The sequence below is a fragment of the Abramis brama genome (genome assembly GCF_963993115.1).
Source record: "Abramis brama genome assembly, chromosome: 21".
NCBI lineage: Eukaryota > Metazoa > Chordata > Actinopteri > Cypriniformes > Leuciscidae > Abramis > Abramis brama.
Genome location: NC_139983.1, coordinates 7,237,726 through 7,263,310, shown reverse-complemented (window position 1 = coordinate 7,263,310; position 25,585 = coordinate 7,237,726). Strand labels below are relative to the sequence as shown.

The following is a 25,585-nucleotide window of genomic DNA, read 5'->3' as shown; positions in this document are numbered from 1 at the left end:
TGTTGTCATGTCTGCGTTTCATGCCCTCACCCCGCAGTGGTTAAACAGAGTGTGTGTTTATGTTTCATAGCCATTACAGTGCAATTTCTGTGGCTGCTCTGAGGATTGCTCTCATCTTGTAATGGGATGAATTAAAAAGGAGGCCATGGTACAGTTTTCCACTTTAAATGTGGGCAGGGCAGCCTCTCATTCATTTCTCACTGGGCAGACTGCCCGAGATGGAGAACCAGGCTAATGTTGTACGCATAAATTAAGTTCAGCATTTATAGCTGCTAATCATTAATACTCTGTAGATTATGATGAGAAGATAAACCAACAACGGCTCTTTGTGTTGTGACATTACCAGCCTAAAACATCCCAGAAGGACCCAAGACATTAAATCGGATCAATTCTTCTATATTTAATAGAAATATTCTATTCTATTTTATTGCTCATAGATGATGCAAGTGAAGAGTAATGCTGTACCTCTTTCCAGAACCTTCTGCACTTTAATGTGGTTGGCGCAAAAGCCGCTGTAAAGTTTGAAGTGCTCTGCGTAATACAGAAACGAACCACCCAGTGAGAAGAGCAGCTTCTACAGTAGGTAAGGAAAGAAAGAAAGACAGCATTGAAATCAAGAAGCAAGTATGATCCAGAAGTCTTTCGCTGGAGTCAGAATCACTTTGAGTGACAGTTTTAATGTTACCCATCCCACAAGTCATTCCAAACCTCTTTGATTTTCTTCCATGAAGCACAAAAGGAGCTGTTTTGCAGTGAATATGCTCGAGCTGCTCTTTATCATAATTAAACCATACAGAGCTCCAAAACTGACAAAAATTCATTAAGAACAATAAACATAGCCTATATGACTCACGCACTATATACAAAGTCATACTCAATTTTAAGCTTTCTAAATTAAAATCTTTCCCTCATTTGCATTTGCACATTCAAACTTGGCATGTGAAGCTACGGGTTTCCACATATTGTGACTAAATCAATAAACCCTTTTGTGTTCCATGGAAGTAAAAAAAATTGGGTGATCTATTCCTTTAAAAAAGGGAGCTCTCTACTAAAATGCTCATAAATTACAGACGAGAGTATGAATGAAAGCCATGTTTGGCATGTCCACCTTGAATTGCACAGGGGTCTCGAACGTGTGGAAGTTGGGGGAGGAACTGATCTTCTCCTCCAGGGTCTGCAGGAAAACTTTCTGGAAGTCCAGCATCTCTGGAAGGCTGCCAAAAAGACTTTCCATCTGGGGAAAGGAAACCCACAACCATTAAACAGAACTTTCAATATTTCAATATTAATTAATTAAAAACAGCATGCAAGCAAGGGATTTCCATTTAAATCTGCAGATTTCACTTCAGTTGTGCTTGCATAGACTTTCTAACACAGGCCTCTTTCTAAATTGTTATTGCCACCCACATTGTCACAAGTAACTTAAGAACCAGCGCTAAAGCCACTTTATGTTTAGTCCTTGTGTAATGTGTGCGAGGGCATGCTCCAGCGTCCATTAACAGGGCTTTAATATGGCCCACTTCTCAGCACATATTGACTGATCTTTCCTCAGGGACATCCTGAGCCGTGTCAGGGTCATATCCAGTTCACTGGGCGGCAGTCTGGTACTGGCAAGTTAAACGTGTGAGTCTTTGGCATCAGTCACAAGAGAAGGGAAAGTGGGGACATGCAAGCTTGTGGCAAATGAAGCATGATTTATCACTGTGCTATCTGTTATCTGACAACTCAATCTAACACTGACCCCTTGAATCTATCTCCAGTATGGGTTTAGCTTTACCTCGTCTTGGGTGAGAAAGGTCTCCTTTTGCAGGGGCTTCAGGTAAATCTCAAACAGGCAGTTCAGGTCCTGTAGAAGAAACAGACATAAGACATCCTGAGCACTCTTTGAATTAGCATTTCACATCTCCAGAATTGTTCTGACCACATTATATCCAACTGTATATGGGGAATATAGTATCCTTATACTGTCAGTTTATACTGTAAATGTAAGGTCTGAAAAAAAAAAAAAAACTGTTAGGAATAGGGATGTGTCTGATGTCGAATACCTTATTCGGAAAGGCACGGATAATGGCTTTAAAAGGAATAACACATTTTTGGCAGACCCATTCATTCCTCATGTTTGCTGGATAACAGGTGAGCCAGGGATGGCATAGCAATATATTACACATCAACCTCTAAAATAACTACGCAATAATAAATGTGAGGGGAATGAATGTAAACTTTAAGAATGAAATAAGCAGAGCAAAATCACAAATAAAATTGTCGTGTTGCCTGGGCTCTGACAAGAGTGATACATCAACTAAACTACATCATACACACTTTCTACTATTTAATATCATTCAAGGTTTAAAACATTTAAATAGACACTAACACGAATGAGTGTAAACTTTATGAATGAAACGAGCAGAGAACGATTGCAAATCAAATTGCCATTGTGCGTCTCTCAGAAATCAGAGATTTGACAAGAGTGATCAACTAAAATACTACATACAATTTTTTTACTACTTGATATGTTTATTTAAATGTTTTAAATCTTTAATGATATATCTGAATTGAGTGTGTAATGACTCCAACCCCTACCTACAATGGAGTAACATTTTTAGTGATGCAACGGAATTATTCTTTTTTTTTTACTGAACCTGAAATCAAAGTTTTCCTTTAGCTTAAAAAGTGAAACCAAAATTAAATGTTTATTTAATAATTAATCAATCACATCATTCATTTATACCAAGATCTGTCTGAATACTCGATTTAATCACAGTTTCAATCAATAACAACTTTAACTTAATTATTAATTAACTTAATTATTAATGCACAGGCACAGTGGCTTTGCACACACGGACATTAAAAAATAACGGCCATTTTTACCCTTCCAGTCAAATACTGAGCTACACACATCAATAACAGCTTAAACTTGTCAATGCTGGCAAATGACCATGGTATAAGAGGGATAATCCACAGCTAGCTGTGCATTAAACAATCTGAATGCACAACCACTATGCTTTGCCTCCACGCCGTGCACTAAAATTGTTTAACCCTTGTATGGTGTTCGGGTCTGTAGGACCAGTTTTCATTTTTTATCAAAAGAAAAATGATATGATTAATTATTTTTTTAACCTCAGACTCATTGGACTTGGCTCATTTTCTGTGAAGAACATATATCAGAACACATTTACATATTATTATTTTGCATATGCTTACATAAGATATCGCTTGTTTTTGCTTCTTCTTCACCTGTGTTTTGATCAGGAGATTCAGTAATCTTTCAGAAGATGCCTAATAGCGCCCCTTCCGTAGAATAGTGAAAACACAGAAAGCCGTGAAAAGGAAGAGATGATTCTTCATGTCACACGATCTGATGCCACATTAAAGAGCATCAAAACGACATCTATTGTTTGAATTTTGTTATGAAATTGACAGAATTTGAAAGCTCAGATTTTGTTTCATATTAAAAGTAATTAAATGTGATGGTTTAAAGCAAAGCCATTAATCAGGGAGATTCCTGTCACACATACAGTCAAAGTCTTCCCCTGACAGCCCCCGACCCTGCGCCATGTGCGGCGGCCATGTTATGGCATCGGCAGACTGTCGGTGCATCAACCTCAACATTCTCATTAGGCTGATTTATAGCAGTCCGCCAGTGCCGATGCAGCATATCACAGACAAATAGCTCCAGCGCAGGACCCCCCCCCCCACCCCCACCCCAACAAATCACAGACCGCTGAATGATCAGACACCTATTAACCATGTAGAGCACATTACAACAGAACACTTTTAATACCATCTAAAGGTTCACTATGAACATCAGCAGTGTAAAACTTGCATATAATCATTTATGTGTTGCCAGTTTCAGTATTACTGAGGAAACAGATAAGAGGGGAGGCTATCTTTTCAGGTAATTAATAGGCGGTCCTTCGGGACTCTATTCATCAAATGTGTTTTGCTAAAACAGCCATTTTCACCTCATAGGTCTATCATTAATTTGAGGTGTGACTTGCAGATCAGCATGGCTCTGGATAATTCAGTGAAACGGTTACGTTTTAATGAAGTCGAAGTATCGTACAGACGGCTACATGGATTTCTACTTGACGTGAGAGATCATTTCTTTCTGCTGAACTATGTTAATAGGGGATTACAGGGTCAGTTCTCACCTTTACATAGGATTTCTCTGTGTCCACTAATTCCTGGATGACCTTTCGCAGTCTCTCTGTGGCAGACATGTGACGCGGACAGGGCCTGAGCATGGGGACCTCTGGCCCCGTCTGCTCCTCCTGGCCCTCCATCAGACCCCCAGAGCCTTCCTGGAAGGAGTTGTACAGCGAACACACTGTATCCACACTCTGCAGGAGACAATTAGGATAACATTAAACTAGACACCAATGTCAACCAATCCATCAATTATTTAGGAAAACAATAGAGGATACACACACACACACACACACACACACACACAAAAGAAAGGTACAGGATTTTTTTTGTGTGGCTTTTGGGGCTTTTTATTTAAATAAGACAGTAGGAGGACAGACAGGAAATCATGAGAGAAGAGAGAGAGGAATTGGAACGGGAAAAGGGCCTTGAGTCAGAAAGTCTCGAATTTGGGTGGCATGAAGTGCAACCCCACTGTATGTCGAAGCACTTGCCCACACGGCCATGGCTCTGATCTTTGAAACAATTTTCCCTCACCAATTCCTTCAAAGACAATTGACAATTAGCATACAGTTTGGATTGGTGGTAAGGTTCTGTTTCAGGTAAGAACTCCCTGTGCATCCATGCAGCCTAGCATTGATAAGAGCAGGGAGAGCAGCGATTCATGTTTTTGATGACAATTACATTAAGGACTGTCAGAGGATAAATCCTGACTGTGGACAAGAGGAGGAGCTGGGGGTGGTGGAGGGTAGTAAGCAACACAATGAAAGCAGCTGAAGGATAACTGGAAAGGGAACTTAAATAGGAATGCCGTGATTGCCATCGTATTCCTATAGGTAGACGTGAATCAGCTGATGCGAACTTGACTAACGTGACCTGCCAGAACTGACGCTACACCTGATTTTAAGTAATATTAGTACAGCAGCAGCAAGTACAAGGTGAGAATTAAATAAATAATCTAGTAATAAATATAATAAAAATATATATCAAAACATTTCCATTTTGTTCCATTTAGTTTTCATACCACTATTGTTCCAATATTATTGGTTTGTATATGTTCCTGTTTTTCTTTCTGCCCACAAAAAATATCCAGTCTGTTTTTGCTTTCCGAATCCACACCTCTGCTCTGCGTATAAAAGAAATAGATGATCCAAAAGACATTTACCCACTGGCAAATCACCTGCTGTTTTCAGGCTAACTTGGCTAACGCCTTAATTTATTCCTTCCATCAATTATATACATAATGATATAATTAGAGCTGTGAAAAAGTTCTGCAATTAACTTTTGTTGTTTAGCTCATTAAACAAAATGAACGAAGCATCTTCTTTGCCAATTCCTGAATTAGCTAATGCTAATTTATAATGTGTTCCCCCACAGTGTCACGGTATGATCCAGCTCTCGATGGTCCACTGGCGCTGCTCACCCCTGCTTCTGATGGACGAGACCCACATGTACTGTATGCTGGGCTACCAGTCTTTGATAATAACTTGCATTTATCATTTATGGGATTAAGACACACTGGTTAACAGTGGGGTAAGAGCGGAAATATATACGAACAATTGTGTTTTATCAAAAGGAATCGATGCTCAGATAAAATTACTGATACCAAATGTTTTAAATAGTACTTGTTAATACAAGTACTGTTTAAAGGGGTGGTTGATTATGATTTCACTTGTCTAACTTTAGTTAGTGTGTAATGTTGCTGTTTGAGCATAAACAACATCGGCAAAGTTCCAAAGCTCAAAGTTCAAAGCAAAGGGAGATATTTGCTTTTAAAGAAATCGCTTTTTAAGGACTACAACAAACGGCTGGTAGAGACTACACGACATTCCTCCTGGGTTAGTGACATCACAAACCCTAGAATTTACATAAACCCCACCCCCGGGAACACGATTTACAGATTATCAAGACAGAATATGCTAATCAATGAATCAAATCAAATCAAATCAAGTATATTTGTATAGCGCTTTTCACAATACAGATTGTATCAAAGCAGCTTCACAGTATTAAAATAAAATAATACAACAAAGTTTGTTTCTAGTGGAATTTATTGATTGATAGAATAAAATTAAATATCCCCAAAATATCCCCAACTGAGCAAGCCAAAGGCAACAGTGGCAAGGAACCGAAAAAACTCCATCAAGCGGCCTAATGGTGTCCTAAAACTCCATCAGGTGACCTAATGGAGAAAAAAAAAACCTTGGGAGAACCCAGGCTCAGTCGGGGGCCAGTTCTCCTCTGGCATTTATGAACTAGAGGCCGGATTGTAGTTTGAAACTGTGAGATTAACAATATTATATGAATGCCTGGCTGAAAAGATGCGTCTTTAATCTAGTTTTAAACTGGGAGAGTGAGTCCGAGCAACGAACAGTATCAGGAAGGCTATTCCAGAGTTTTGGAGCCAAATGTGAAAATGCTCTCCCTCCTTTGGTGGATCTGGATATCCTAGGTATGACCAAAAGCCTTGAATTTATTGATCTTAAAGAGCGCGATGGATTATAGGGTGATAGAAGATCCGTTAAATAGACTGGAGCTAAGCCGTTTAGGGCTTTATAAGTCAGTAGCAATACCTTGTAATTAATACGGAACTTTATAGGTAGCCAATGTAGTGATGATAAAATCGGTGTTATATGATCATATTTTCTTGATCTAGTAAGAACTCTAGCGGCTGCATTTTGGACTAACTGTAGCTTGTTTATTGAGGATGCAGGACAACCGGCTAATAAAGCATTACAGTAATCTAGTCTCGAGGTCATGAATGCATGAACTAACTTTTCTGCATCAGAAACTGATAGCATATTACGTAGCTTAGCAATGTTTCTAAGGTGGAAAAAGGCTGTTTTTGTAACATACGAAATATGATTTTCAAAAGACAGGTTACAATCGAGTATAACACCCAGGTCTTTTACTGTAGAGGATAAAGTAACAGGACATCCTACGATGTCAAAGTTGTATGGTGAGAGGTTCTGTGGGCGGTTTTTTGAACCGATAAGTATTACCTCTGTCTTGTCTGGATTTAATAATAGAAAATTACGCGTCATCCAATCTTTTATATCTTTAACACACTCTGTCAATTTGGATAATTTAGCGTTTTCATCCGGCCGTGATGAAATATATATTTGAGTGTCATCAGCATAACAATGGAAACTAATTCCATGTTTCCTTATAATATTTCCAAGTGGCAGCATATATATTGAGAATAAAAGAGGGCCCAACACAGATCCCTGCGGCACTCCATAGTTTACTGGAATTATGATAGATTTTTCTCCATTTAAATAGACAAAATGGTAGCGGTCTGATAAGTATGATCTAAACCAGCTTAATGCTTGTCCTTGAACACCAGTATAATTTTGTAGTCGATCTAAGAGTATTGTATGATCTATAGTATCGAACGCAGCACTTAGATCAAGTAAAACTAGTATTGAGAAACAGCCTTGGTCAGAAGCTAAAAGTAAATCATTTGTGATTTTAACGAGCGCAGTTTCAGTGCTATGACTAGAATGACTAGAAGATAACTACACATAAGCTACATAAAAAATTAATCGAAGCAATGTCCTGTTGCTTCTACATGTCACTTCTTCTTGAGTCTCTCCATCATTGTCTGACTCCGGTTTGAAAATAAAAGGCTAAAAGTTTTTGAAATTTTCAGTGCATGTGTGTGTGTGAGTGCAAGCTGTTGAAGCTCTGCCCCCTGTGCCGGGAGCAGCAGCTCATTTGCATTTAAAGGAACAGACACAAAATGTACAAATAAACAAACAAATAAATACAAATAAACAAATCATACAAATAAATAGTTAAAAAATCATACATTGTGATTTCTGGATTTTTTTTTTTAGATTATGTCTCTCACAGTGGACATGCACCTACGATGACAATTTCAGACCCCTCCATGATTTCCAAGTGGGAGAACTTGCAAAATAGCAGGGTGTTCAAATACTTATTTTCCTCACTGTATTAGTTATTTTTTAATCCGACAAACACATCTAGTTATAATTATAAACACATTTTAAAGTCTTGTTTATTTCAAGGGGTTTGTGATGCACGCTTCCAGGTCACATGATCTTCCTTTCCAGACACATCAAGACATCACAGACATGCTGTTAATAATTGTAACTAAGCCAATGTTTAGAAAACTAATAGTCTGAATCCAGTGTTTTAGTGTGTGAGTAGACCTAATGACAATTTATAGATAGAAAATTACTTGACTAAAAGAAAACAATAAACATGCCAATGTCATTCTCATGTCCAAATGAGTCATTTAAGTTCTTAAGTCTATTAAATGTCATGTTTTATTAAATGTGAAGGAAAAAAAATGTATGTTGTACTACACAAATGAATGTTCATACATGGAAAATACAGTTTTTAGTGCAATATAGAGTAAATATTAAAAAGTCCTTTAGTTCTCCACTGTTATCAGTGTTTTGTGGGAAAACACGTATTTGAAAGCTTTTCCTAGCCGTTTGGAACGTGATGAGCGAAGATGTCAACGTGACAGAAGTGGTCCATATAAGAAGTGTGTGCAAGCATTACATAATTCATGCTGGATCTACACCCCAGAGACCGTAGCTGCATCACATCTACTTAAACATTGATCGGTTTCAAAATAATACGACACTGATGATTTGAGGGTCACATCTCATGTGTACAGCTCTTACACTGGTAAGGATCGCAGCCAAGTTCTTATTAAGGTCGTACATCAATGCAAACAGCAATATCGCTTACACTGAATGTCTCAAAATAAAGGTTTCAGCATCTCAGTTTCAGCTCTCAGAGAGCTGTGAACAAGTGAAACAGCTGACAAGGACAGATCTGTGACCACAGGGGACAAAAACAACACCAAAGCCCTTTTCTGGCTTTAAACCAGCCAGACAAACTCCATATTGAACAGAGCACATACATCCTGCTGCTGCAAAAAATATATAAACTCAGCACTCTGACCTGTCTTTAACATATACGTTAACTTGAGTTGACCAAAGAACTTACAACAACCGATCAATATACAGGAAACAGAGAGCACCGCAAATTGTGTTTGTGTGAAATGAGTCGTGACTAAACCAGAAGAGAGAAAAAAAGAGAAAATAGGATCTCACAAGGAACAAGCAGATTGTTCTGCAGTTGGGTTTACTAATTACAGACCGGCCACTCCAGAGACCATGTGCAGCGGCGGCTTCAAAGTCAGTTTAGCGTGCCGAGAGAGAAAGAGCAAGAGCAGGAGGAATAGGTAAAGCTCAGCCCAATCTTCTGACAGAAAGCTTTGCTGTGATAGGACCACCCAAAGTATACACTGGGGCTTCCCAGGACATCTTCTCACACATTAGTTAAACAGAGATTAAGAAGCCTCAAAAACACTGCAGTGAAAAATCAACATTATGCCTCAGCATGTAGGTTGCATGAAATATGCATTGTGGACACATCTTGCAATGATATGAAGTATAAATAGCATGAACTGTATGCACACAAGCAGAAAAAAAATAAAATGAATATGTTCAAACAGCAAGCGAGCAAATTATAGGCAGAGTGGGGTAAAATGTGTCAGTGAGAAAACGGTGTAATCTAGCTGCATAATTTTTGTCATATGACCCTACAGTATACTTACTATACAGACATAGTAACATGGCTTGACAAATGCGGGTGGATTTCAGCAGTGGCGTGTAACGCAGTCACTCCTACTAGCCACTTTGGCGGGTTTAATTTTACATATAGCCTAAATAAAATAAAAAATCATCAATTGTAGTCTTTTAAAAAGGCACCTGAAATAATAAACAAAGTTGTATTGAAAAATATCGATTTTCAATACATAGGTACTGAAATATCTGAAACGCTTCCAATACTCATTTACCACAGAATAGATACAGTATAAAATACCAGCTGCTCTTTCTCTCTATCTCATCTCTCCAACAGCAAGTGACACACAAACACGCCTCTCCTCACTCGCTCCTTTCTTTTGCTCCAGATGAATATTGTTGGTGTTACAGGGCTTGAATTTCGGCGTGGGATTGCACATACTGCACATAATTTTACTAATTCCCGCACCGCAGGTTTTGTGTTCAAACACAAAGTTCGCAAACATAAAGCTGACTCTCAGTACTAAATTGAGTTGTTTTTGCTGCTTATTGCGCATAAATGGTGATAAAAAGTGCACATAAAAAGTGACACCAGCCTAAAATATACCTACTGAAAATATACCTCAGTGTCTCAACTAAGCTTTGGCAACAAATACAATACAACATACTATTACAAAAAAAACATTCACTATATTCAGATAAATTGAAAATTATTTATTTTCCTGTCTGACTGACAATAATGTGGATAAAACTTCGATGTTGGATCAAGAGTTAGTAAATCTGTTAGTCAAAAAGTTGTGCCACTGAAGAACTATTTTATAGTTCTTTATTCTAATTTCAGTTGATAAGAGTTAACCAGAAATTTAATTAGAATAGTAAAAATCAGTAAAAAATAAATAAAAATAAAATAGTCCTGTCATCATTTACTTATGAACTTCTTTTAAAAGACATTTTAAAGGTGAATGGGGTCTAATGGGTGCAAATTAACATTGGACACCATTGACTTTCATAGTATATCTGTGTTTCACAGAAGAAAGAAATGCAAACCGGTTTGGAATAACATGAAGGTGTCTAAATTATAGCAGAATTTTTGGCTGAACTACCCCTTTATTACCCGAGTCTTTCCAATGCTCTCACGTGATATATTCTCAAACAGCCAAGATTTTGGGTATGATAAAAACTCCAAACACATAAATAAGAGGCCGAAGGAGGCAGGAGACATCATGCTGACGCATTAATGGAGCGCTTGTTGAAGAATAGGTGGGAAAGCCCAGCCTGGCACAGACAGATAACAGCAATTGTGGCTAGTGCTTGTGAAGACCCCATACAGGTTCCTGTTAGCCTCACGAAAGCACCTGAAAATTATCTGTGAGGCTCTTCTCACGACACACACACACATTTACGCTGAGTGTGAACTGGCTGTATAAATTCAAGTCACTGTGAGAATCTGACCAGCAAACAGGGCAAACCTCCAAATATAGATGTAGAATTACAGAAAGTTACTGCATAGTGGCAACATAAAATGTTTCCAGCATCTGCATAGTGGTAACCAGCATCTGTTTGCATGCTAGGTGTCTTAAATATCTAATTAAGACATAATAAATGAATCGTGTGGAGGTGAAAAAGACATGCAACACAGTGCAAGACATAATATAGTTGAAAGCTTCAGTTCTGGTTTTCCCTAGATCCCTCCAGTGCTGTGAGACCAGCTGTCAAAAAGCTTCAGTCTGACAATCTATCCTACTTGACAGATTTCCACAGCTCACGGTTTGAAGAGGAACAAAACTGCTTGGCAGTGCACGTTTTGAAAGCTTGCGATCCGAATGACACAATTGACCCCACTCAGACCTTATTACCATCTGTTTCAGGTTATCTGAATGCGATGGACAACACTAAATAAAGACAGGGTTCAATGCATTTTGAAAATGCTTTACCATTCAATCATCAAAGACTCTTTTGGAGGTGGTCAGGGCACATCTGGTCACAACTGCATTTGTAGCAGAGGCATGTGGAAGCAGTGCCTCCTCCAAAAATTTGGATTAACGAAAAAAATCAACAGTACATAAAAAAAAAAAGGTTTCAAATCTTTTTTAAATCACTGGTTTTCTAAAGCACTCTTAAAGAGAGAATGCGCCGTCACCGTCGGCTGGAGTGAGTGTGCTTACGCCCACTGAGTGTCAGAAACACTGAGCAGCATTGGTTTTCATTCCACGAAAAACACCCAAAACACATCTAAAACGGGAAAGAGCTTTGCGATTGACTGTCCAGATAGGTTTAACAATAAACCTGAGGTGTATTTTTACAGACTGCCGAAAGCTGCAGAACAGAGAAGCAAATTAAGCATTTTGTGTCAATATGCTGAATTTAGGGGTAAAATCATACACTATATATTAAATTGTTATATATTGTATTGACAACTCATCAATTAAATATTTGCCATGGTATATTCTGCATAATAGGATGTTTTTAAATAAACACTGACAAAAGGGCTGGACAATATGAATATACAGTATATGACATTGATATAAGTGAGATTTAGACCTACCTATAGTATTTACATAAAGCGTTCACAGGCAAATTTGCTTTATTTATTCCCCGGTGTCGAAATCAGGCACATATAAATGTCAGGAAACACGATTCCTGGCTGCATGTCAATATCCATTCACTGAATCTTTGGTAAGTTGTAAGGAAAGGAACACTATATCGAGTCCAACCTTTAGTTTAAACTGGAAATTGCTTGTTTTACTTGCGTTTTCGCAGTTTCCACTATTAAATCCAGTCACCCAGCAGCTCTTTTGCCACTCAGTCCGGCTGAGGGTGTGTGTTCCGGCGGGAAAGTGACGTCAATGCATTCGCTCTATTTAAATGCATTGCTTTTCCCACCTCTGCCTAGTATCCCGTCTTCTCAACACACGTGCACACTCTACAAAAATCTGCTACTTGTTTACACTACATGTACGCTCCAATGGAAACAGCCGTTTTAAAGCAGCTTGTCTTATCCATTCAACAGCGTGTCTACATGAGTTTCAGAGCGCTGCTTTTCGCAGAAACCCTGGAATAAGCCGTTTTCTGAAGTGTGTGTAAACGGGGTCACAGTCCAACAGCGGATAAAGATTCAGAGGGATGCAGCGCCTCATTGCCATGCCTTGGTTTCACTATACTCTTATAGAGCTACTACAACACCATGAATGTAAAGAGCATAACTGCAAAGTACAGGCAAAAAGTCATGTGAGAGGAGGCAGTGCCTCTACTAAACTATGATTTGCTCATTTCCCTGAATAGGTCAAACTGGTGGAAATGGATAATCTAATTACAAAGTAAACAACTTATTCACTTATATATTACCATTTTTAGACACTGCACTACAGAAGAATTTTCGTTAAAAAATGAACAAAAACATAGTGCATTAAAAAAAAAAACTCTTTACAGGGACCCTCACCCTAATTCAGAACCTTTACAATAATAATGTATAATTTGAGCTGTCAGGTTGAATTTCACAGGAAATGTCAGTTTCGCATCATTGCGTGGTTGCGTCACGTCCATAAACAAAGACAAGACTGTCCGACTATTTCAGAGCATAGCCGTATCTAAACTAATAAGCAACATCATTAACGCAATGAAGCATTCAAAGAGGCAACCATATGAGGAAACATTATTAAAAGAAAGAAAGCCTGTTCAGAGAAGGGTTTACAAGCAAACAAGAAAAGTGACCGAGCCTATAATAAAACGCATATCAACATCAGACTAGCTTTTCAAAGGCGTCAAAGTATTTAAAACAGACCCAGCGCTGGCCTTTTAGTTGGTGGTAACAAATAATAGCTATACGTGAAATGTGCGTTTTACAGTACTTATTACTGTTTATGGTTTTATTTTTGAAACAATGTTTAAAAATGCATAAATGAATGAGTTTTTAAATAAATAAATAAATAAATATCATATTAATATAGAAATACAAAAGTATTACAGCATTATTTGGTTATTTATGCTGTAAGGTAAATGGTGTTCCATCTGCCCATAACCCAGAAATGTATTTGTAACGAACATTAATAAACCATTATTAACATTAAATAGGCTCAATATAATATAATACACAATTTACTTGCCAAATAAACAATGAAGTAATTAATGTAAATAACCCCTTAATTAAATAACCCCATTAATAATAATAATAATAATAATAATAATACTCTTACTGCAGGATCAATATTTTATGTAAGGATCAATTCTCTCAAACACCAATCAGTATTTCAAAATTGATCCGCCCTAAAAGAAATGCAATCAAGCGGTCAATAGAGACACCTTTGAGATGCTTTGTCTCCTCATGACCCATAAATACACTCACCATGAAAAGCAGCCTGTAAAGTATCCTCCAGGCAGCGATGGCCTGGTATTTTGTTCTTTTGGCCAGAGAACTGCTCTTCCTTCTAATCTTGCCCACCCTGAAAGTTGGCATGTTTGCTGAGTTACTCTTCAGCTCTGGCCGTGTCACACACACACTCACACTCACTCAAGACATGTCTCCTTCCTCCAACTGCAAGTCACCAATCAAGCATTTCCATAATTCTAAGCGTTAGGCTAGTTTTCTTTTTTCAGCTTAGGGTGCTTTCTAAAAATCGATCACTAGCAGGTTTTGCGCACGTACGCGCTAGACTAAAACTGCTGCTGTCCACTGAAATCTGCATATCAATTGCTGGCTCGCATGACCCCGCTGCAGTTTCCAGAGAGCATAATGAAGCGTTCAGACAGTTTGCAAACACTACCAGTGGCCTATGCCTTTCAATAACAACAACACAATGGAAACATTTCTGGATGGCCTGTGAACACTATGGCTAACATTACCATGTGTGCTGAAAGGAGAATTGTCTGAAAATATTAACCAGAACAACAAAGTTGAGAGGGGAAAGAAAAAGACATCCATTTTATTTTATTCTTTTAAAATGTAATCTGCTTTTCTAATGGTATCAAACTAGTCTGAAGTTTTCCATAAACATTGAGCATGAACTCTCCTCATTTTCGCTCTGGGCTATCACACAGCTTCCGGGCAAATATCAATATTCTTGGAAGGATTCATGTGAAAACATGCCCGTGGCGTCTCAGCGAGTGGTTTATTTCACATACAGGTCGTGTAACACTGAACCCTGGCAGGATCTCAACAACACAAATGAGGAGAGCCCATAAGTTTGGATTGAGCCATGTCAGTTTGTATTCTATCTTGCAATCTGACACCCAATTTCCAATGAATTGGAAAGAAACAATATTTCATAAAGTATTTGAATGGATGACATTTGTAATCTCAAACCTTATATGTGCATCCTTTACTGAGGTAAAGTTTAAAAAAGCACAGTAAACCAGATACTTTTATACCAGTCATGACAGAAAGTTATTAGAATTTGGTGAATGACAAATTCTTGAGAATCCGACATTAATAGTGTGTATTTGTGGGTATCAGTCTATATCAACATCAATTTTATAACACATGTTGTGCTTGTTAGGCAAGGCAAAGCTAGGCACGGCAAGTTGAGCTTGTTTCTATAGCACAATACACACACACAGCGGAAATTCAGTTTTGCTTTCCCTGGCAGCACAAACAAATATCAATGTCTTGCTCGTGTGGAAGATAATGTGCTCTTCTGACCTTTAAGTACCAGTGCAATTGCTTTAGAATGTCAAAAAATAACAAGAGAGATGCCTCTGCCATGATCTTTTCCCCCAGTTCTCTAAAAGTGCAAAGTGGGATATATTTTTGGGGCATATGATTAATACTTCTTAATTTACCCTTCTTAAAAAATTCATAAAGTTAAGTTCTCCACAAGGCCATTTTTAGAGCTGCCCAACACACTATTGACTCGTTTAACTGACACTACACAAACAGGCTTGAATTACTCTAGTAACAAAACTTGTTTACATTTCATTACAATACATTCACTGAGCACTTATAACTTCTCGCTTTATTAGCTGAATGAAATCCTAACAAATAACAAATAGTGGTGGCTTCTCTGAGGTCGCAGGAGAGAGACTGTGGGAGGCAGAGGGATTAGGGGTCTTGTATGTTTGCCAAAGAGAAGGATTAACCTCATTTGGCATATTCTGTGTGCAAGGTGTTAAACTAATGCTAACTCCCCTCCTCAACAAGTCACCACCAACAAACAGCTAGTAACTCTTGCATCACTTAAAGTCTGACATTCTCATGTTATGGTGTTAATATCTGAAAACCGAGGCATTTCCAACTGTTAGTTAACAAGAGCTTGCACAAGAGTGTTGCTCATACAACAAAATAAAATAAAAATGTATGGGAAGCTAATAGGATAGTGTCCCTGGAGAAAGCAATGACCATTGCTCAGAGGAAAATGTCGTGTCACAGCGCAGTCGAGCTCTGACAGGCTGTGATTCACGCCTGAGGTTACAGCAATTGTGCCTTGTAGCCATCTTCTTTTTAAAGCCAGATAAATAAAGACACACACACACATAAATCAGCGTGGATAGCCATCCAACTCAAATGGCACTTGCAGTTATATGCTCTAGTTCACATTTTAGACTGTTATTATTCTTCAGCATCCAGTTTTTTAATAATGAAGCCCACTGTGTCAAAAGCAAATCTAAGCTTTGCCCAAGGTGGAGGAGGCCAAGTGGTTCATAAAAACAAATATACCATTGTGATAATCACAGTTGGATAATGAGCCACAGCTAAAATAGCTATGTTTCTATGACAGCTATGATTCCTCAGACAGGAACACCAATGCAATCAACGCTGTTAAAAATATATCCACATAAACTATTTGGTAAAAATTGAACGGGAGTCAATCCCCCCTCCTATAAATACAATAGCATTTGATACCATGAAAAGGGGTCCTTCGGCAGCGTTCTGGCAGGCCACGCAGGCAGAGATCTCCTCTAGCAGTCGGGCCAGCCTGCTCTGAAGCAGCCGATGTACAGTGAGAAGGGTTGAGTTAAGGAAGATGTCCTTGCCTTCCTTGACACAGTCTGGCCAGAACCAGCACATGGTAAGGAACGAGCAGAGAAACTCGACCGGTGAGTGCTCACAGAGGCAGAGCTCGATGAGAGCGGTGAGGTAGATGCATGGCCTGGCATCCCGTTTGCTCTGCTCTGCCATTGGAGCCGACCCCGTCCCATGGGCAGCGCTCGTAGAGTTTGTTGTTCCTCTCCTTCGGATCTCTTCCCGACCTCTGGCTGTGTACAGTACTGTTAAATAAGCCCAGATTATTAGTCAGCTCACAGCCATATGCTGACTGACTGGCTTAGTCATTCCCATCCCCCTAGTTCAATGCTAAACGCTGGGGGTCTGAAGCTGAAAATGATGGAGTGGCTCCCAAAATGGCTTTTGAGAACACTTTGTTCGGCTAAAGTTTTTGCAGCCAAAGATATATTTGTTTGAATGATTAAGGCTTCCCAGCTGACCAACTTAAAAGCTGAGCTAAGTTCATTGCCTGATATTTAAGAGCCTTTTTTGCCAAATAATACAGCCCCTTTTCCCATTTAGAAATAGGGTTAATTTCCTAATCCATCTCTTTGTGGCAGATGGTTGACAGTGCCAGAATCTAGGGGAACAGGAGCAATTGAGAGAGAATATGTATAAAAATGGTCCTGAAGACTCCATACGGTTACACTTTATTTGAAGGTGTCATTGTTGAGACTCACAGTTGTCCCTCTGCAAACAATATATAAAAAAAAAATCCCTCCCCTTCTAATCCCCCTCCTCAGCAGATTCATTATAGAAGGACAATTCAAGTTTCTTATATCCACAAGCAAAAAAGCTTTGCAATAGAGGACACTTCATTAACATGAACTGAGAAAGACAGCCAACAATGTATGGTGTAATATATAAAATAACATCATATCCTGCAGTGCTGTGTACCACAAGCACATAAATGCACAATAGAGGTCCCAATAGCCGCGTTTCCACTGTTGGGCCAAAAGTGTTTCCACGGTCACCTCCAGGGCCCGTCGAATACCTTGGTCCAACTGGGGCTTGAGGAGTGGTCATGAACAAAGGCAGAGTTCAGGAGACAGTCAACACCGCTGCTCATTTCCCATGTTATTATATCAGGCTACCAGCTAACTTCAACAATTAACACATTTAAAACAGTTTTCAGCACAAAACTCACTTTCAGACACCAGCAAGTGTTTGAAATAACTTCCTTGCGATCCGATGGGGATTCTGATCCCTGTATGAGGCATATGCAATGCTAAAGACTACTTATGCTAACCATTGCCATAATAAATACATATGATTATGGAAAAAAAGAGACTACTTGAAGAACAAATTAAATGTGATTATAATTGTGTATTTATTTGGTTTCATTTCTCTTCCATGTGCCTTTTTTTGTTGATATCAGACTCCAATTAACTAATTTAACTCATATAACTCTTGTTTTCTGCCCATGAGCGCCCTCTGTTGCTCTGGCTAAAAGAATAAGAGTATAGTGAGACGGGAGAGTCCGTTCAAACCTCCTCAGATCGCATAATTTAGTGGAAAATTTATATTAATTCTCATTTTTTGCTCTTGTGAACGCTCGTTGGAGATTGATATTTTGTAAATAAAGTGGTAAATTATGTTTTTTTGTGCAAACAAAGCGCTCGTGTTATTTCATAAAGTCGAGGTTAAACCACTGGAGTAACGTTAATATCCTTACTACCTTTCTGGGGCTTAATATTGTTAGTTGCTTAGGCTGTCAGTGGAGGGACAGAAAGCTCTCAGATTTCATTAAAAAGATCTTCATTTGTGTTCCAAAGATGAACAAAAGTCTTACGGGTTTGAAACGACATGAGGGCGAGTAATTAATGACAGCATTTTCAAGTTTTTCAATGTTTTCCAATGTTATTTATTCTGTCCTGGTGTGGGACAGCAATAAGCAGTGCAACTCATCAACATGAGCCTTTAATTAATACATTTGCACATCAAGAGTGGAGCAGGCTTGCAACTCAAAGATAACTAAATCTCTATAGATGGGAGACCCCTTGTTTACTGTGCACAGCTTACGGCTTAATAAACTAGCAGACTTTAAATATAAATCTTCAAGGGACACTTCACTTTCAAATCTATAAAAGCAACCAATCCTTTCCTATGAAAATATAAACAAACACTTCCACATGAAATTCCACATATGAGTCTACAGTGCATGTCTATAAAGCAACCACAAAAACAGCAAACATGCACAGATACACTGTACAGTTTAAACACACTGAAAAATCTGGACATTTTCAGAGACATGAGAAGAGATATTCTGATGATTACTGTGTAAAGAATTTTCTAAACTCAACAGAACATCACATGGGAACATTTAATCACTATTCAATGTCATTTTTCATTGTCACTGTATGTTTATGTCCAAAATGCTTAATTAATATTCAAAGTAGTTGACTATCATTCTCCTCTACGCTCTACTGTTTAGTGTTAAATTAAATATATAACATCGTTAAACTTAAGGCAAGGACCGCGCATTCATTCATTCAATCAAATATTTTAAAAGACTGGAATAAGAGCACCAGCGCACACAAGCAATCCTTTTTATCAGTCAAATTCATTAAAAATGTAAACTCAACAAGTGTGAAATATGATCTGTAAGAGAAAAACACTGTTAATGAGAAGATGAGCTTATTATGACCGACTATGACCGACTGCTGCAGGTTAGTGGAAAAATATATGTATTTATTATTCAGAATGCACAGTTGGAAAGAAAATATATTTACAGCAACATTTCAGCAGGTTCACGATAATTCATGTTAACACAGCGAACATGATTCATTGTTTTAATCAATTGACAGTCATAAAGCGCAGGAATAATCTGCATTCTCATGTATGTGTGTGTGCTGAACGCTGTTACAGGAAACTCCCGAGTTTTAATAAGTAGAACGTTAAAGTAGTTGTGCAAGTAGTCCATTGCCTGAGAAGTTACATTAACAACTCTGACACAATGACAACAGAAGGACACTTGTTTCTTCTTTTTTTGGCCTTGTTTTCTTTGATCTTACAAGGTCCAGAAATTTATTTCTTGTTACATATATGAAGAATAGCATTAATTCTTATGACAATTCTCTTAAAGAGGGTTTGAAGTATGATAAAAGACAATATCATTTAATAAATGACACTCGGAATTGACAGTACATTGTGTAATTTTGTAAAGCTTTACATGACATTATTGGGTTTTTGAATAACTAATTATTATTTTTTTCCTCTGTACTGTTTGTTTCTGTGTGTTTGTGATTGTATAGATTCTGCTGGCTGCAAAACAAATTGCCCCTCGGGGATAATAAAGTTGACCTGACCTGACCTGATGACAGTAATTCCCATTTCTTGTGTGGGAAAACGTTATTACATCCCTATATTTATCACTACACTGAGTGCCTTAAATTAGAATCAAGTGCACCAATTAGCAGAATCAAAAGCAAATTAGTTGGAAATAATTAAAGAGGAATGACACACCTTATATAAATCACAATAATCTGTTCTGATTTAATCACAAGCATTGTATTAATAGAACGTACAAAAATGGGGCTCTGGTCTGCCAAAAAAAGCCTCCTGGGATAGATGGATGGATGGATGAGCAGAATGGATTTAAAGAGGAGTTAAAGAGGAACTCATACTTCCATGCAGTCTTAAAGCAATGTCCATAGACATAAACATAAACATGCATCTCTGAGATGTTTATGACATCCCTCAGCTCAGCATGCAAGGACTTATCAAGATCAATAAAAGTTTTTGTCTTTGAGCGTTTAGCCTTTAGCATAAATACAAGCTCTTGTGTTGGGTGACAGTAATAAGCGAGCAGTGTGAAGGCCAAAGCTCCTCGAAGAGGCTAATTACTAAGTGATAACAAACACTGACAGACAAGCTTTGACACTGTAGCTGCTGCTCAAAACACACACACACACACACTTCTTTTGGTAGTTTTGTGGGGATTTTTTTCATTGACTTCTATTGTTTTATACTGAGATAATGATATTTCCTATTCCCTAACCCTCACAAAAAACATTTTGCACTTTTACATATGAATTAAAACATTTAGTATGTTTATTAATCTGTTCTAATTGTGCGACATCTGTGAGCACCTCGCAGTGCAAGTAAAACCTTACAAACACACAAAAGGGCATGCACATACTGTAAACTGCAAATTAATTTAAAATAAAACAGATATTAAAGTTTGTGACGTCAGAAACACCAGCAATTTTTTGGCACTACAGTTTTAAGGAGAAAATACTCAGCAATGGAGTTGACTTATGAGTTTGCCCATGGTTTGTCTTAAAGCATATTAAAAACAACACATAGACATATAAACAACATTAAAAGCTTGATTTTCACCACAGGGGGACCTTAAATTTCACCTGTACACCAACATTAAAGGCAAAGCCTCACTGCAATGTACGGTATATCAGTATATAATATCAATATATCAGTGTTTGTGAAATTGACGAATTTGATGGAAAAAAAAAATTGTATATTCTTTACCTTGCTGTGCTGAACTGTTCGATGGTTGTTGTATGAATCCTGAAGACCATCATCTACAACCAAGCCTAAGACATCTGCCGCACAGGACACATCTGAGGAGAAAGAAACCATTATTTCACACTTCTTTTAAAACACTTCTTTTAAAAACACTACTTTTCCCTTAAAACACTTATTTTCAGCTTTTCTGGTCACTGTGTAACACTTCAAATCCAGATATTTTTGTGAAATCAGATAGTGAAGATGTCATGCCACTGCGGTAGATTTGTAGAGATTCTTTTTTAGTAAGTCATTTGCCACATTTGTCACTCAAACTATGAGATGTAAAATACAACAGGAAAAAAAATAGTCTTGATGCTCAAACAAAAAGCAGAACCTGGGCCCTAACTTGAAATTCTCTCTCTCAAAACAATGATATGGGATCTCTATATAATCACCTTTGCTAGTGTCAAATGTCACAAATTTAGGTGAAATCAAGCAGAGCAGATTATCTCAGTAGTAACCGCACAATGCTTAGTTTTCTCACGTCTGTGCATTTAACTGATATCTTTCACTAATGGCTTCAACATATCTGCTACGACAGCGCCTCCACAGCAAACAGAGGCTCCTGCAACAATGCTGGCAGCAGTGATACACTTCAAAATACAGGGGCGATTCCTGCGAGGAGGCAAGGGCACAAAATTGGATGAAACAAATAATCCATAGTACAAAAATAAAACAATTCAAATATGGCAAATTATGACATTAATGCAGGTGTGTAAATCACTCAATTTCTTTTTTTTTAAAGTAACAGTGTCCAACAGCAATACCTGCAGGTAAAGTTACAGAGGGAGTCCTTGTCTCTCTTGGAAAGACTAATTAAAAAGTAAATAAACAACTCACTTAGATATCACAACTTTCTCACAACGGCCTGAAAACATGATCTGCGGCGGGTTTTTAAGTGAGCAGTCAGCATGGTGAAATTATAGGTACATTTCGGTGTCTCTGACCAGTGTTTACCGAGCTTGACAACAGATGATCCAAAAATAAGTTTACTATTTAAAAAACAGCTGAAAATCAGTTCAAAAAAATAAAATATATTGTTTACATTGTTACTGCCTTGAGCTATTATCTTGGAATAAATGTAAAAATGCTTAAAAACACTAACATGATGATATTCATACTTGGTTTTATTAAATAAAATATATTGTTAATGTAAAAATAATAAAATAAAAAATAGATTTGTATTTGGTTTCTTCTTCTTTTTTTTTATAGCGCAAGTAATGTTTATTTAACCAGGAAAATGTGACAACATCAAGTGTAACTGAGACATTAATTTACATCTGACTTAAAAAAATAAATAAAAACTTGCCTCCTCATTGCAGAACACCACTGCCAAAATAATATAGCCTATTATAAATCCTCTGCATTACAATAAAGTTATGAAGTTATGATTATAAAAGTGATTGATGTTTCTGTTCATTAATATAGTAAAGTTAATTAATTATAAAGTAAAAATAGCAGCAAAAGCCACATTTTATTTTGTACATTTTGTAAATTGTTTTTATGTAAAAAAAAAAAAAAAAAAAAAATTTAGTTTCTTTTCTATTAGTATATATTTAAAAATATATATTTTATGTGTGATGGCAAAGCTTCACTTTCAGCAGCTATTAGCCATCTCTAGTCTCAATCTCATCTCTTACTATAAAAAAAGCACTGTTACATAATCATAAAAATAAATAAATAAATAAAAAATTCTAAAAGGTACAAACTAGTACCGGAGACATTTCTTTTCATTAACACAGCTGAAATGGTTGTGCTGCTTAAAGACATGCAGAAAATCACAGCTTACCGGAAATATTAAGCACCCTTGAATTTCTTGCAAGTTACATTTGGTACATTTGGTTGGTTCAACACTGCATTGGCTCCCTATTAAACATTGTATACATTTTAAAATATTGCTGATTACTTACAAAGCACTAAATGGTTTAGCTCTCCAGTACATGAGCGAGCTCGTAACGCATTATAGTTCTTCACGTCTATTGCAATCTCAAAATTCCGGCCAGTTAAAACCTGCTAAAAATGATACATTGATAAAAACACATCTCTTTGACTCAGCATACACATAACGAATGACCAATTTCTATAATTCAATGTTGGGCTGCATAGATTAGGTCAGCCGGAACCGGGAACACTCCCCATAAATCCTGATGTACTCGTTACATCATAAGAAGGATGGCGTCTACGCTAATATTAGTAATATAATTTTAATGCGTTCTATGCGTTAATAGCGTTCACCTGGCAGCTTCATTGAATCGTACGTTCAATACCAGTTTCATCTGCAACAGTGAAGAGAGATCTCTGGGAAGCAGAGTTTCAAAGAAAGAGTCACATCTGACACTGGCAGATAAGTTGAGGAAACGGTTCTGTGATAAATTTCCTACAAGCCAATTACTGCAAATGGGAAATGCTGTACACTGGCTACAATGTATAAGGTCTGCACAGCTGTCATTGCTGTAAGTGGATGAACTGCAGTGTATACTTCATATTTTAAAATATTAAACATTTTATATAAAAAAAAAAAAAAGCGTGATTATCTAAACTCAAAAATAAAAATGTCAAAAAGATTGCCGAAGCCTTTTCTAAAATGAAATTAATAGATCAAAATATTTTTATTCCAACACCCTATTTTAGTCCTAAATGTGGAGACTCATAAATGTATACATGAGTCATAAATTACACTTTTCACAGTGTCATTTATGCCATTTTTTTTCAGCTTCCTGATGCTTCAAATTCTTAATGGTTATGCAAGTTGTTGCTTTACCATGGTTGCACCCCTATGTTGCTAAATGATGTTTGAAGGGTGGTTTCAATGACACTGCACCGCTACACAGGAAAACCATAGTGTGTACTCATTCTTCCTTGTAATTATAGAAAATATAGAGGTCATGTCTGCTGTGATATCTAATGAATCTAATGAAAGCCCTGATAATAAGAAAGTATCAGTTATTACCCATACTATAAAGAAGATTCACTCAAGCATATACAGTGTGTCTGTGTGGCCTGAGCTAAAGTGCATATGGTGAACTGAGTTTTAGTTTAAGCCACTGGGATGAATTTCATGTTAAATATCTACACTAAACTAAAATACAATAAACTGCCTATATTCTTGACAAATGTGTTGACATACCTCTTTATTCTAAAGTTTGAATATTTCAACTTGCTGTATCATGAGCAATCTATGATGCATTATGTTACAAGCTGACGTGACAGCCTCCCTTTACCTCTCTACAGATAAAGCGCTGTCGGGATAATTCCGATTCGCGTGGCTACGTGGAAGCTATAAAAATTCTGTATTATTAATTTTAAGGCCAGACAAGTAGTATGTTGAGGGTTGATTTGTAGGGAAGGACTACACGCCTGGTAATACGCCTCGTAATACGCATGTGCACGCCATCGGTGTTCTCACTGGTTAGCGTTTTTGAAGTTTGCGCAGAAAGAACTTGAGAGTTTTCTGTTAAAACGGTGTCGTGTTAGCGGCCCCTATATAAAGCCAAAACAATTTACTTTAATTTCCTATTACCATTGTAAAGCTGCTTTGGAACAATCTACATTGTTAAAAGCGCTATATAAATGAAGATGACTTGACTTGACTTGACAGCATCAACTTCACTACAAGACTTAGTGTACTAGACAAGTACTTACAAAGCACTAAATGGTTTAGCTCCGCAGTACTTGAGCGAGCTCTTATAGTCCTTCACGTCTATTGCGATCTCAAAATTCCAGCCAGTTGACTACACGCCTGCGCACATATATTCAGTAGTTATACATACCTATAGACTGAACTCGTAATACGCATGTGCAAGCCATCAGCGTTCTCAAGGGTTTGCGTTTTTGAAGTTAAGAGTTTTCTGTTAAAACGGTGTCGTATTAGCGGCCCCTAAATTAATAACTAATGATCGTTGCGACGGAAGTGAATCAATCAAAACTAACTTTAGCTGGACAATAACTTTATTCTAGAGCTGCTATAAAGCCAAAACAATCTCTGTTGCTTTGATTTCCTATTGTAAATGTAAAACCGCTTTGGAACAATCTACATTGTTAAAAGCGCTATAAAAATGAAGATGACTTGACTTGACTTGACTATGTATATCTTCATTTGCCTGTATACAAGTCAAGAGCAAATTTCACTTTCATCACACCCTACCACTGATCAAATATCTTAAGAGCTGCCATGAAATGTTAGAGACTAATGCAACGGCCATCATTTTAAGCTTTGCAAAGTTTGTAAACAATCACATAATCACAAAAACACAATTAAATCTCACTGAACTGTCTTCTAATGTTACACACAGTTAATTTATCCATCATGTGTTTCCAAGTAAAACCTTTTGCATGTTTTTGGTTTTGTTTCATGTTCTTGTTTCATGTCTGT

The 25,585-nt window shown here is 37.5% G+C and overlaps 1 protein-coding gene across 3 annotated transcripts in view; it reads right to left on the bottom strand.

The window, feature by feature from the left end:
• tiam2a (TIAM Rac1 associated GEF 2a) overlaps positions 1 to 25,585 on the bottom strand; it is a 108,832-nt gene that overhangs the window by 6,684 nt on the left and 76,563 nt on the right. For all 3 annotated transcript variants that reach the window (XM_084096044.1, XM_084096045.1, XM_084096043.1), the window contains 5 exons: positions 21,175 to 21,266; positions 4,152 to 4,340; positions 1,778 to 1,846; positions 1,109 to 1,234; positions 466 to 574 (listed from right to left, as the gene is read on the bottom strand). In XM_084096044.1, coding sequence (XP_083952170.1) covers positions 466 to 574; positions 1,109 to 1,234; positions 1,778 to 1,846; positions 4,152 to 4,340; positions 21,175 to 21,266 — 585 coding nt within the window. The remainder of the gene's footprint in view (positions 1 to 465; positions 575 to 1,108; positions 1,235 to 1,777; positions 1,847 to 4,151; positions 4,341 to 21,174; positions 21,267 to 25,585) is intronic.